We start from the raw sequence: 14,142 nt of genomic DNA on the forward strand, positions 1-14,142 counted from the left end.
GTAGAATGAGGTCCAGATGGTCTCTTCCCAAGCTGAAACTCCCCCATGATGGGGCCTGACTCTAGGTGCAGATGATTGTGAATGAGTTCAAGGCATCCACTCTGACCATTGGCTGGCGAGCCCAAGAGATGTCAGAGACGCTGCTGGTACGCATTAGTGGCAAACGGGTATACAGGGACCTGGAATTTGAAGAGGACCAAAGAGAACATCGGGCAGCTGTACAGCAGAAATTGATGAGCCTGCACCAGGATGTGGTGGCCATCATGACCAACTCCTATGAGGTCTTCAAGAATGATGGTCCTGAGGTAGGGTTCCCGTGGCCAGGATGTTGTGGTTGGAAAAACCACAGTCCCCCAGTTCCATCAGGCCATTCTCTTGCTCCCCGACACTTTTTTCTTTTTACCAGTGTGTACTTCTCAAACATCGTGCTCTAGTCTTGGACTCAGCCAACCTTCAGTCCTCACACCTCTTCCTCCAGGACTCAGCGTCCTGCCTTTCCATTAAACCAACTTGTTTCCTTCCCTGTTGGCTGGTTCTCACTTCCCAGGATGTGCCCTGTCTTCCCTGAAGAGTTCTCTTTTTCCTCCCTCCATCCCATCAGATTCAGCAGCAGTGGATGCTGTACATGATTCGGCTGGACCGTATGATGGAGGATGCCCTGCGCCTGAATGTGAAGTGGTCACTGCTAGAACTATCCAAAGCTATCAATGGGGATGGAAAGACCAGCCCAAACCCACTCTTCCAAGTCCTTGTCATTTTGAAGAATGATCTACAAGGAAGTGTGGCACAGGTAGGAACCACTTTGCGCCCAACATCTCAAAACCATTGCATCTTATTTGTCAGTTTCCCTTAATTCCAAAACTTGGTCCTTGGCCTTGACTTTATCCTATGGCCTTCAGACCTGCTGCTGAAGTGTGTGACCTTCCCAGTCCTAAGGCTTATCTCTCCATCTCCACTGGGTTCCTCACAGGTGGAATTCTCACCCACTCTGCAGACTTTGGCAGGTGCGGTCAATGACATTGGCAACCACCTCTTTTCCACCATCTCTGTCTTCCGCCACCTCCCTGACATTCTCACCAAGCGCAAGTTACATCGTGAACCCATCCAAACAGTTGTGGGTGAGTGGGCAACAGGGAGGGCCCAAGGCACAGGGTTTCAGAGGCTGTCGAGTGGGCCAGACCAGGAGGAGAGACCAGGGCTGTTTCCAGGCATACTGGGCCAGTCACCTCCATGACCTGGGGAAAACTCAGGTCAAGGGGCCAGATCGACTGGGCACAGTGGCTTGTGCCTGTAATCCCAGCACTTTGGGAGGCCGAGGCAGACGGGTCATTTGAGGTCAGGAGTTCGAGACTAGCCTGGCCAACATGGCAAAACCTCATCTCTACTAAAAACCCAAAAATTAGCCAGGCGTGGTGGCGGGTGCCTATAATCCCAACTACTCAGGAGGCTGAGGCAAAGAATTACCCAGGAGGCGGAGGCTGCAGTGAGCCAAGATCATGCCACTGCACTCCAGCCTGGGTGACAGAGTGAGACTCCAACTGAAAAAAAAAAAAAAAAAAAAAAAAAGCAGGGGGGCCAGATTGGGGAAGGGAGCAGGGGCATGGATGGGGTTTGAGATTAGGTGACTGATGCTCATGGGATTTGGGATTTGGGATGGGAGATGAGGAAAGACAAGCTTGGGACTGGGACTGGGACTGGCCTGTAAGAGGCGTAGATACCAACAGACAAGACATCAGATCCTATGAAGGAGACACTAAGAGTCACATTTTCACTTTCTGCCTACTCCTTTACCTTCTAATGTGCATGTTTGAGCTGTATTTCTCTGGGAAGCTGGTTTTAGAGTGGAAGGTCTGGAGCAGTGGGCAGGGCCCAGGCACAAGTTGGGTTGGGGTGGAAGTCAGTGAGAAGCATCTTTCTTGGTCCTTTGAAGAGCAAGATGAGGACATCAAGAAGATCCAGACCCAAATCAGCAGCGGCATGACTAACAACGCAAGCCTGCTGCAGAACTACCTCAAGACCTGGGACATGTACCGGGAGATCTGGGAGATCAACAAGGACTCTTTCATTCGTCGCTACCAGCGCCTCAACCCGCCTGTCTCTTCTTTTGATGCCGACATTGCCCGGTGAGTGGTGAGGGTGGATTGAAAGCCTGTCTGTAGGAGGCACAGCACTGCAGGAGGAGCCCGGGCCTAGAGTCTTGGGAAGTGGGTAGGGGAGCTGAGGATGACATGTGTCCTCAATGACAGGAAAAGAACAGGACCTAGGACATTGGACCTTTGCTTCTCAAGGGGTAGAGATCGGGGAAGAGCTGGACAGGATTTAGGTGAAAAGCAGTTGTCTAGGGGAGGATGGCAGGGCCTGGTGAGAAAGAAGAAGTTCCAGAGATCTGGAAGATGAAATCAGTGAGCCCTTTGATTCTAAGAAGGCAGATGGGAGTTAAATAGAAGATTCTTTTGTTTGTTTTATTTTGTTTGAGACAGGGTCTTGCTCTGTCATTGCCTAGGCTGGAGTGCAGTGGTGTGATCATAGCTCACTGTGGCCTGGACCTCCTGGGCTCATGCGATCCTCCTGGCTAACCCTCCTGAGTAGCTGGGACCACAGGCACATGCCACCATGCTTGGATAATTTTCTTTTTTTTTAAAAATTTTTTGTAGAGATTCTATGTTGCCCACTCAGAAAGAAAATCTTTTTTTTTTTTCAATTTCTTTTTTTTTGAGACAGAGTCTCACTCTGTCACCTAGGCTGGAGTGCAGTGCAACCTCTGCCTCCCAGGTTCAAGGAATTCTCATGCCTCAGCCTCCCGAGTAGCTGGGATTACAGGCATCCACCACCATGCCTGGCTAATTTTTGTATTTTTAGTAGAGATGGGGTTTCACCATGTTGGCCAGGCTGGTCTCAAACTCCTGACCTCAAGTCATCCACCCGCCTCAGCCTCCCTCAGTGTTGGGATTACAGGCGTGAGCCACCGTGCCTGGCCGAGAAGAAGATCTTAATTTGTGATCTTAACTCACATCTTTTTATGGGCCTCTCGTCATTCGTTCATTCATTCAGTAAACATCCATTCCAGAAACATTCATTGTATGGGCCATGAGGAGTTAAGAAAGAAAAAAAAAAAGAAATGAGCAAGTTCTTTCCTCCTGAGGGCTCTAGAGTAGTAAGGAAGATAAAAGTATTGCTGAAAGAGTGGTGGCTGTGGTGTCACGAGAAGACTTCGAATTGCAGCTGTGCCACTTAGTAGCTGTGTGACTTTAGGCAGGTTTTCTATATTCTCTGGGCCTCAGTTTTCTGTGAAACAGATATTACACTACCTACCTTGGAACCTTGTGAAATGATTAAAGATACATGAAAGCACTTTGTAGGCTGAAGCCCCGTGCTTGTGTACTGTGTTATTACACAGCTGCACTGTGGTAAGTACTAGGATGAAGGGATATCACACGCCAGGGCAGTTCAATGGAAGGACAGAGGATTTCCAGCTGGGGATTTTAGGGAAGGCTTCCTGGAGGAAGGGACTTTGCGTAGGATTTCTTTCTTTTTTTTTTTTTTTTTTTTTGAGACGGAGTCTCACTCTGTCACCCAGGCTGGAGTGCAATGGCGCCATCTCTGCTCACTGCAAGCTCCGCCTCCCGGGTTCACGCCATTCTCCTGCCTCAGCCTCCCGAGTAGCTGGGACTACAGGTGCCCACCACCACGCCTGGCTAATTTTTGTATTTTTAGTAGAGATGGGGTTTCATCGTGTTAGCCAGGATGGTCTCAATCTCCTGACCTCGTGATCCACCCGCCTTGGCCTCCCAAAGTGCTGGGATTACAGGCGTGAGCCACCAAGCCCGGCCGACTTTGCGTAGGATTTCAACAGGCAGAGATGGGCAGTGCGGAAGGCATTCCACGTGGAGGAAATAGCATGAGCAAAGGCATAAAGATGTGAGTCTATGAGCACGTTCACCCCGCAGAGTGATATCTGCAACGTAGGCACAGGAAAGGAAGAACACAAAGGGGCTCTGTAGCAGCCAAGTGAATTCTCCCACCACCTTGTGAGGCAGGCTCTGTTACTATCACTGTATTACAGGTGAGGAAACCGAGGCTCAAACAGTTAAAAAAAAAGCAACCTGCTTGAGGTCATAGCACTAGGAAGCAGCACAGGGTGAACTCAACCCAGATCTGTGCCACTCTAAAGCTTTTTTTTTTGAGACAGAGTCTCACCCTGTCACCCAGGCTGGAGTGCAGTGGTGCCATCTTGGCTCATTGCAGCCTCCACCTCCCAGGTTCAAGTGATTCTCCTGCCTTAGCCTCCCCAGTAGCTGGGATTACAGGCGCCCGCCACCACACCCAGTTAATTTTTGTATTTTTATTTTTATTTATTTATTTTTTTGAGATGGAGTCTCGCTCTGTCACCCAGGCTGGAGTGCAGTGGCGTGATCTCGGCTTACTGCAAGCTCCGCCTCCTGGGTTCACGCCATTCTCCTGCCTCAGCCTCCCAAGTAGCTGGGACTACAGGCGCCCGCCACCGCACCTGGCTAATTTTTTGTATTTTTAGTAGAGATGGGGTTTCACCGTGGTCTCAATCTCCTGACCTCATGATCCGCCCGCCTCGGCCTCCCAAAGTGCTGGGATTACAGGTGTGAGCCACCGTGCCTGGCCAATTTTTGTATTTTTAGTAGAGACAAGGTTTCACCATGTTGGCTAGGCTGGTCTTGAACTCCTGACATCGTGATTCACCTGCCTCGGCCTCCTAAAGTGCTGGGATTACAGGCGTGAGCCATCGCGCCCTGCCTCACTCTAGAGCTTTGAGTGCCAGACTAAGAAGTTTGACTGCTATCTTATAGCCAGTGACTGGGAAAATGACAGTCACAGCTGCATGGCTGGGGCAGATTGGAATGAGGGATGCCTGGGAGTAGAAGAACACTCTAGAACTGCTGCCCAGGTTTGGGTGGAAGGAAATGAGACCTGCAGCCTGCGCTGGGACAGAGGGCATGTCTGCGAAGAAAACAACATCCTAGCTGGGATCTGGGGCTCTTGCAGCTACACGGAAGTTGCTAATAATGTGCAGAAGGAGGAGACGGTCACCAACATCCAGTTTGTGCTGCTGGACTGTTCGCACCTCAAGTTCTCCCTGGTGCAGCACTGCAATGAATGGCAGAACAAGTTCACAACTCTGCTCAGGGAGATGGCTGCTGGGCGCCTCCTGGAGCTGCACACCTACCTGAAGGAGAATGCAGAGAAGTGCGGGTTGGGGCACCCTGCAGGAAGGGGGCAGGGACAGGCCCTAGGCCTTCCACTCACTAGTACTCCCTTTGCCCGCCTTCAGAATCAGCCACCCTCCACAGACGCTGGAGGAACTGGGAGTCAGCTTGCAGCTCATGGATGCCCTGCAGCACGACTTGGCCAACGTGGAGACTCAGATCCCTCCCATACACGAGCAATTTGCCATTCTTGAAAAGTACGAGGTGCCAGTCGAGGACAGTGTGAGTTCCTGTGGCGTTTGGTGTACCTGGGACCCTTAGCAGTAGCAGATTGCAGGGGAGGCCCTTGGCTGTCCTCGGGGAGAGTAGAGAAGTGACAGGGGGAGGAGACTCTAGATTTGAAAGCCAAAGCTAGCTCAAATGATACCTTTACTTAGCTTCTGGATTTCTTTTCTTTTCTTCTTCTTCTTCTTTTTTTTTTAAACAGAGTCTGGCTCTGTCACCCAGGCTGGAGTGCAGTGGCGCAATCTTGGCCTACTGCAACCTCTGCCTCCCAGGCTCAAGTGATTCTCCTGCTTCAGCCTCCCAAGTAGCTGGTACCACAGGCGCACGCCACCACGCCTGGCTGATTTTTGTATTTTTTGTAGAGACGGGGGTCTCATTTTGTTGCCCAGGCTGGTCTTAAACTCCTGAACTCAAGCAATCTGCTGACCTCGGCCTCCCAAAGTGCTGGGATTACAGGTGTGAGCCACTGCACCCAGCTGGATTTACTTACTGTATTTACTTTTTTTTTTTTCTGGTTTTGGCCTCATTCTCAGAGAGACAGCTTTTGGTTTTTTGGTTTTTTTTTGAGACAAGGCCTCCATCCATTACCCAGGCTGGAGTGCAGTGGTGCAATCATGGCTCACTGCAGCCTCAACTTCCTGGGCTCAAGTGATCCTCCCATCTCAGCCTCCTGAGTAGCTGGGACTACAGGCACCTCAAGTGATCCTCCCACCTTGGCCTCCCAAAGTGCTGGGATCACAGGTGTCAGCCACCACACTCGGCCAGGGTTTCTTTTAGGCCCGGCAAACTCACACCTTGATTTTTTTAGGCCTTGTCATATGTGCAAAACTCATCCCCAGACTCTGGTCTGGAGGATCAGAAAAGAGTCCTTAAAAACCTTCATGAGAGGGCAGACCTCCTGCTCCTGGTCATCCTCCACTCTCTGACTCCCCCAGGTCCTGGAGATGCTGGATAGTCTCAACGGGGAGTGGGTTGTCTTCCAACAAACTCTGCTGGACAGTGAGCAAATGCTGAAGAAACACAAGGAGAAATTCAAGACAGGCCTGATCCACTCGGCAGATGACTTCAAGAAGAAAGCACATACGCTTCTGGAAGATTTCGAATTCAAAGGTACTCCTTGATCCACATCTTCCGCTTCTTTAGCCTTTGTTTAGAGACCTAGCCTTCCAAACCCAGGTCCTGGGAAGGCGAGAACTGGGAGGGGAGGAGGAGGGTCGGTGCTGGGGTGGGGGAAGAGCCTCCACTCAGGAGCAAAGGAGGAGGACACTCGGGGCTCTCGTTTTGGGTAGACAGCGGCGCAGCTCACAGCATTTCTACTTTTTTTTTTCTTTCTTTTTTTTTTTTTTTTGAGATGGAATCTCACTCTGTCACCAGGCTGGAGTGCAGTGGCTCGATCTCAGCTCACTGCAACCTCCACCTCCCAGGTTCAAGCGATTCTCCTGCCCTCAGCCTCCCCGAGTAGCCGGGACTACAGGCACACGCCACCACGCCCGGCTAATTTTTGTATTTTTAGTTTCACCATGTTGGCCAGGATGGTCTCGATCTCTTGACTTTGTGATCCTCCTGCCTCGGCCTCCCAAAGTGCTAGAATTACAGGCGTGAGCCACCGAGCCTGGCCCCCATTTCTACTTTTCTTATTCCGACTTCCATATTCCATCTGTTACTGACTCTCAAGCCGCATTTAGGAGTTTTTGCTAAGATTAACCATCATTCTTTCAACGCGTTCCCTCTTGCTCTCCTTCCCTTCCCTCTCTCACATGAGGAGAGAGGTGAGATTTGCCCACAAACAGATAGGAGAGCCATGACTGTCCTTGCCAGATGTGAGCAGGAAACTGAGCTTCATCCTGAATCCTCCACAGGCCCTTTCACCAGCAACGTGGGATACATGTCTGCCTTAGACCAGATCACACAAGTGCGGGCCATGCTGATGGCCATGCGGGAAGAGGAAAATAGTCTCCGAGCCAACTTGGGCATCTTCAAGATCGAGCAGCCACCCTCCAAGGACCTTCAGAACCTGGAGAAGGTGGTGTGCTGAGCAAGGACCCTGTGGTCACCGTCGATAAGGGGCAGGGACAGGAGAATGGGTCCTTAGCGCCCACAAAGGCAGCGGGACAGGAGAGGAGCTCACGAAGAGCTTTTGTTTGTTTGTTTCAGTTGAGGTAAAATTCACATAACAAAATTAATCCTTTTTTTTTTTTTTTTTGAGACAGAGTCTGGCTGTCTCGCCCAGGCTGGAGCGCAGTGGCGCAATCTCAGCTCACTGTAACCTCTGCCTCCTAGGTTCAAGCGATTCTCATGCCTCAGACTCCCGAGTAGCTGGGATTACAAGCATCCACCACTATGCCTGGCTAATTTTTGTATTTTTAGTATAGAGATGGGGTTTCACCATATTGTCCAGGCTGGTCTCGAACTCCTGACCTCAGGTGATCCACCTGGCTCAACCTCCCAAAGTGCTGGGATTACAGGTGCGAGCCACCACACCCTGCCAAAATTAACCATTTTGAAGTGAACAATTAGTGACATTTAGTAATTCACGCCACATCTATCTAATTCCCAAACATTTTTATTACCCTAAAGGAAACTCTGCCCATTAGCAGTCACATCCATCCCCCATCCCCTGCCCCAGTCTGTTACAAGCCTATTTTCCATGTGTATGACTCCCCTATTCTGGACACTTCATACAAATGGAACCATTTGTATGATAACACGTGGCCTTTTTAATCTGGCTTCTTTCACTTAGCATAATGTCTTCAAGGTTCATCCATGGTGTAGCATGGATCAGTACTTTTTTAAATGGCTGAATATTCATATTTGAATATTGCATGAATTTACCACATTTTGTTTACCATTCACCAGTTGATGGACATTTGGGTTGTTTCCACGTTTTAGCTAAAGGGAGTAGTGCTGCCATGAACATGCGTGTACTTGTATTTGTCTGAACACCTGTTCCCTATTCTTGTGAGTGTAAGCCTAGGGGTGGAACTGCTAGATCATATGGAAACTCTATGTTTAACTTTTTGAGGATCTGCCAAGCCATTTTCCACAGCAGCTGCACCGTTTCACATTCCCACTAGCAGTGTACAAGGCTCCCTATTTCTCCATATCTCCGTGCCAACACTTATTTACCTTTTTTTTTTTTTTTTTTTTTTTGGTTCTAGCCATCCTAGCGGGTGTGAAGTGGCATCCCACTGAGGTTTTGATTTTCATTTCCCTAATGACTCATGACATTGAGGATTTTTTCATGTGCTTGTTCCTCGATAAGCTCTTAAGGCAACAGAGTGGAGAAAAATATGTGGACTGAGGAGGCCGCTGTATTATCTAGAGGGGAAGCTTCACAGAGCGAGAGCAGCGAATGGCCTGGGCATCCATCAGGGAGGAAGAGGGCAGGTGCCACTTCATGCAACGCGCCTTTCTGCCCTGTAGGAGCTCGATGCCCTCCAGCAAATCTGGGAGATCACAAGAGACTGGGAGGAGAACTGGAATGAGTGGAAGACTGGCCGGTTCCTGACCCTGCAGACGGAAACCATGGAGACCATGGCTCACGGGCTGTTTCGTCGCCTCACAAGATTAGCCAAAGAATATAAGGTGGGGAGAAACGGGGGGGGGAGGTGGAAGAGAAGCTGGTGGAGGATCGGGGTCTGTTCCCAGGGAGGTCGTCGGGTCTTCTGATGCCCCCAACTTTTGCTCAGGACCGAAATTGGGAAATTATTGAAACCACTCGCTCAAAAATAGAGCAGTTCAAGAGGACCATGCCTCTCATCTCAGACCTGCGGAACCCTGCCCTTAGAGAGAGGTGAGGCTGCTCCTCCGCTCCGGGGTGTCCACTCTGCCCTGCTGGCCTGCGCCACCACCTGGTCCCTCCCATTCTCCTCTCTGCAGTGTTCACAGCCCTCTCTTCCCCTCTGTCCACAAATGTATGTCTTTTCCTCTTTCTTCTTTTTAACATTTAATTTTGATGGACGCATGAAAATTGCATACACTTATGGTGTACAGCATAATGTTTTGAAATATGTACACATTGTGGAATGGCTAAATTGAGCTAATTATCATATGCATTACCTCACATACCTATTTTTTGTAGTGAGAATACTGAAAAGCTACTCTCAGTGATTTTCAAGTATACAATAGATTGTTATTAACCATTGTTGCCATGATGTACAGGAGATCATCCCTCTTGTCTAACTGAAATTTTGTGTCCTTTGACCAACACCTCCCCAACTTTCCACCTACAACCCCAGCCCCTGATAACCAGCATTCGACTCTGCTTCTGTGAGTTCAACCTGTTCAGACTTTACATATGACATATGAGTGCGATCATGTGGTGTTTGTCTTTCTTCGCCTGGCTTATTTCATTTAGCATAATGTCCTCCAGGTTCTTCCATGTTGTTGCAAATGACAGAATTTTCTTCTTTCCTGAGGCTGAAGAGTATTTCATTGTATATATACACCACATTTTCATCCTCCATTCATTGCTTGATGGACACTTGGGGTGATTCCACATCTTGGCTATTGCAAATAGTGCTCAGCGAACATGTGGCGCAGACGCCAAGCCTGCCACTGTCCTCTGCTTCTTGCACTGTCTCGGGTTATCCAGCCTTGCTGACTTCTTGTTCTCTGCCCCCTGCCCTGGGGCCTCCCTCTCTATGAAAGGGAGTTGTCTATCATGACTAAGCCTTATGTCTTTTTTTCCCCTTTTTTGCGGGGAAGACAGTCTCACTCTGTTGCCCAGGCTGGGGTGCAGTGCCGTAATCTCGGCTCACTGTAACCTTCACCTCACGGGTTCAAGCAATTCTTGTGCCTCAGCCTCTTGAGTAGCTGGGATTACAGGCACCTGCCACCATGCTCGGCTAATTTTTGTATTTTTAGTAGAGATGGGGTTTTGCCATGTTGCCCAAGATGGTCTTGAATTCCTGGCCTCAAGTGATCCGCCGGCCTTGGCCTCCCAAAGTGCTGGGATTACAGGCATGAGCCACTGTGCCCATCCCGCCTTATGTCTTTTGTCATACAAAAGATTTTATTTTGAGGTAGCCAAAAGTATAACTTTCTTTCTGTATGGTTTTTGCCTTTGTGCCTTGTTTAGGAAGACCTTTCCTATCCCAAAGTTGCAAATACATCCTCTTCATTCTTTCTTCTAATGCTTTGTGTTTCTCAGGTTTAACTCTTTTAATTCATCTGGAATTTGTTATGTGGTAGAGAATGTATCTCAAGCCGTTGGGGATAGATTTATAAAAATAATTTTTATAAATGGTGTTTAAATCATGATCTATCCATTTAAGAGAAAATAATTTTACTTCGTCTTTCTTCCAGTATGTTTTTGGCAATGCCAAAACCATTAAGTGTTATACAGTTATGTATAAGCTAACCACTTCATTTGCTTACATTATTTAACCTCTCTAAGCCTCAGTTTTCTCATCTGTAAATGGAATAATAATAATTCCTAATGTATAGAGTAGCCATGAGAATGATATGAGATGTTTCATGTAAGGCCTTTACTCAGTGCAGATCTAGAGTAAACCTGCGGTGATTCATTGTGTGTTTTGTGGGTGCACCTGCCTTAACTCCCTCTCCAGAGAACTTACTCCTGGAGGGTTTCACCTCAATCTTCGTATTCCCCATAGTGCCTAAGATTGCATCTTCGAGGCTGTTTAGCAAAATGAGTTGAATCATGAATTGATAACTATGCAGAATCACAGTGTCCCAGTGGGAGACAGCAATGGGAGTGATGGTAACTCTCCTGACCTCACACCCTCCTGTTCCTGGCTGCAGGCACTGGGACCAGGTTCGGGATGAGATCCAGCGGGAGTTTGATCAGGAATCTGAAACCTTCACCTTAGAGCAGATTGTGGAGCTTGGGATGGATCAGCATGTGGAGAAAATTGGGGAGATCTCTGCTTCAGCAACTAAAGAGCTGGCTATAGAAGTGGTACGACAGTCCTCTCCCACGCTCCCACACCTCCTGCACCTCCTGGAGCACAGGCTTCCAGCTGTTCATCATCTGATGGCACCTCTCAGCTCCTGTTCCCCTTAGTGAAGAGATACCTGACTGCTGTGTCCCCCAATTTCTCTCCACAGGCTTTACAAAACATTGCCAAGACCTGGGATGTGACTCAGCTCGACATAGTACCCTACAAGGATAAAGGCCATCATCGGCTCAGGTCTGGGGAGCTGGGGCTCTAGGAGAAGGGAGGGCTGTGTGACCCCGGCTGTAGAGTGGGGCCAAGGTTGGGCAGGTGGGGATGAACTGATTTTGACCCCTTGTGTCTCAGAGGTACAGAAGAAGTATTCCAGGCACTGGAAGATAACCAGGTAGCTCTGTCTACCATGAAGGCATCTCGCTTTGTCAAGGCCTTTGAGAAGGATGTGGACCACTGGGAACGCTGCCTCTCCCTCATTTTGGAGGTTATTGAGATGATTCTCACAGTGCAGCGTCAGTGGATGTACTTAGAGGTCAGGACTCAGCGCCTGAGCTCTTCCTGCTTCCTGCTTTTACTCCTTCATTTGCTTAAGACCTAGATTTTGCCGTGTTATCAGCCTCATTCTCCTACCTTTAAAGTCACTCTTCATCTAGGACCCAGCTGTCTGATTGTTAGTTATTACCTCTCACCTTAGATTCCCTCCCTAACAAGTTTTTGTTCTTCTTCCCAGATTTTTCTTCCATTTTTCTTCTTAGACCCAGGTACCTGGCCCCCCACCTCCAACTTTCCTTGTAGAACTTGGGCATCTTGGCCTTTGACTTCTAGCACTCTGTATCTTCTACCCAACTGTCACCCACGATCTGGGAACAGAGAGCAGAGGGTGGAGAGTGTGTAAGAAGTGGCCTCTCACCCCAATTTTTGGCCCCCTCAGAATATCTTCCTAGGAGAAGACATCCGCAAGCAGCTGCCCAATGAATCGACCTTATTTGACCAGGTCAACAGCAACTGGAAAGCCATCATGGACAGGATGAACAAGGACAACAATGCTCTCCGGAGCACCCATCACCCAGGTCAGAGCTCCAGGGCTCCTGCCCTGACACAGCCTCGGCAGGCACTCTGCTTGGTCATGGTTGCATGCTTCGTTTATTAAAAAGACTGATGCCCCCAAGCTCTCATAACATTTCCCATCTCCATCACCTTTTCTAAGCATTAGATCATAATTCTGTAAATTAAACTCAACAAATATTTGAGTGGAGTATAATAACATAGTGGTTAAGAGCATGGGATATGGAATCAGTCAGATGAGTTTATTTATTTATTAAAAATATATTTTTTTTGAGACAGAGTTTTGTGCGTCGCCCAGGCTGGAGTACAGTGGTGCGATCTCGGCTCACTGCAATCTCCACCTCCCGGGTTCAAACGATTCTCCTGCTTCAGCCTCCCAAGTAGCTGGGAATACAAGCGTGTGCCACTACCTCTGGCTAATTTTTTTATTTTTAGTAGAGTTGGGGTTTCACCAAGTTGGCCAGGCTGCCTCGAACTCCTGACCTCAGGTGATTCACCTCCCTCAGCCTCCCAAAGTTCTGGGATTACAGGTGTGAGCCACTGAGCCCAGCCTATGTTGACTTTCGTTTAGCAGATTAACTAGCCTTCAGCCATGGGATGGGGTAGGGTATGGGGAAGAAAGGGATGAACACATGGCAAGATGAACACATAGTGAGTCCTGGTTGACTGGGGGAGACTGGGGTAGAGAATCAGGGAGTCAGGTTTGACAGCGGCACCTAGAATGGGCATCCTGTGGAGAAGAATTCTGGCGGGGGTGCAGAGGACCTCTTTATTTTACCTAGGGCTGGTCTTAACAGTGCTTCATTTTCCCAAGAGCCTTCAGGATACACATCAATAAAAATAATTTTAATTATTCTGATAAAAGGTAAACATGAAAAGTTATGGTATGCAAAGTTGAATGACAACAACTGATACTATTTGAAATAATTGACAGAATTATATTTTGGAACAATTTATAAGCAAAGCCAAAAAAACAATGATCCCTTTGTTGAATGCACAGAACAAATCCATCTTGTCCACGGCTACTGAGCATGCCTGTGATCTCCGGGGGTCGCTCAGGTTTGCACTAAAGGATCCAACAGCCTGTAGACCCTGTGCTTGAAGGCATGAGGGTCACCTCTGAGTTCACATTCACTAGTGTCCCTCCTTTCTTCAGAAAGCTAGGAACTGGGAAGACAAGGGGAAAATCAATCAAGACCTGAGGTATGGGGCTGTAGGCTGGGAGGAAACTAACATTATTGAGAATCTACCGATGTGAATACATTTCAATTACTACTCACATTAGTTTTTTGTTTGTTTGTTTTTTAAGACGGAGTTTTGCTCTTGTTGCCCAGGCTGGAGTGCAATGGCGTGATCTCAGTTCACCACAACCTCCACCTCCCAGTTCAAGCGATTCTCCTGCCTCAGCCTCCCAAGTAGCTGGGATTACAGGCTTGTGCCACCACACCCAGCTAAGTTTGTATTTTTTTAGTAGAGACAGGGTTTCACCATGTTGGTCAGGCTGGTCTCGAACTCCTGACCTCAAGTGATCCACCTGCCTCGGCCTCCCAAAGTGCTGGGATTATAGGCATGAGCCACCACGCCCAGCCTCACGTTGGTTTTTGAGATGGATTTTATTGCCATTTTATACACAAAGAGGTCAAAACTCTATGAGGTGAATTGACATGACAGTAAGTGAAAGAACTACAATCTGATTGGGG

The 14,142-nt window shown here is 48.5% G+C and overlaps 1 protein-coding gene across 1 annotated transcript in view; it reads left to right on the top strand.

Moving 5' to 3' along the window:
- Positions 1-14,142, top strand: part of DNAH2 (dynein axonemal heavy chain 2) — a 117,396-nt gene that overhangs the window by 42,545 nt on the left and 60,709 nt on the right. Inside the window, exons 15-28 of the mRNA XM_054455790.2 lie at positions 66-305; positions 602-790; positions 971-1,118; positions 1,931-2,123; positions 5,017-5,217; positions 5,303-5,459; positions 6,398-6,572; positions 7,322-7,485; positions 8,886-9,047; positions 9,152-9,255; positions 11,229-11,385; positions 11,535-11,617; positions 11,729-11,909; positions 12,309-12,447. Coding sequence (XP_054311765.2) covers positions 66-305; positions 602-790; positions 971-1,118; positions 1,931-2,123; positions 5,017-5,217; positions 5,303-5,459; positions 6,398-6,572; positions 7,322-7,485; positions 8,886-9,047; positions 9,152-9,255; positions 11,229-11,385; positions 11,535-11,617; positions 11,729-11,909; positions 12,309-12,447 — 2,293 coding nt within the window. The remainder of the gene's footprint in view (positions 1-65; positions 306-601; positions 791-970; positions 1,119-1,930; positions 2,124-5,016; positions 5,218-5,302; positions 5,460-6,397; positions 6,573-7,321; positions 7,486-8,885; positions 9,048-9,151; positions 9,256-11,228; positions 11,386-11,534; positions 11,618-11,728; positions 11,910-12,308; positions 12,448-14,142) is intronic.

Source organism: Pongo pygmaeus, chromosome 19, assembly GCF_028885625.2.
Source record: "Pongo pygmaeus isolate AG05252 chromosome 19, NHGRI_mPonPyg2-v2.0_pri, whole genome shotgun sequence".
Taxonomy (NCBI): Eukaryota; Metazoa; Chordata; class Mammalia; order Primates; family Hominidae; genus Pongo; species Pongo pygmaeus.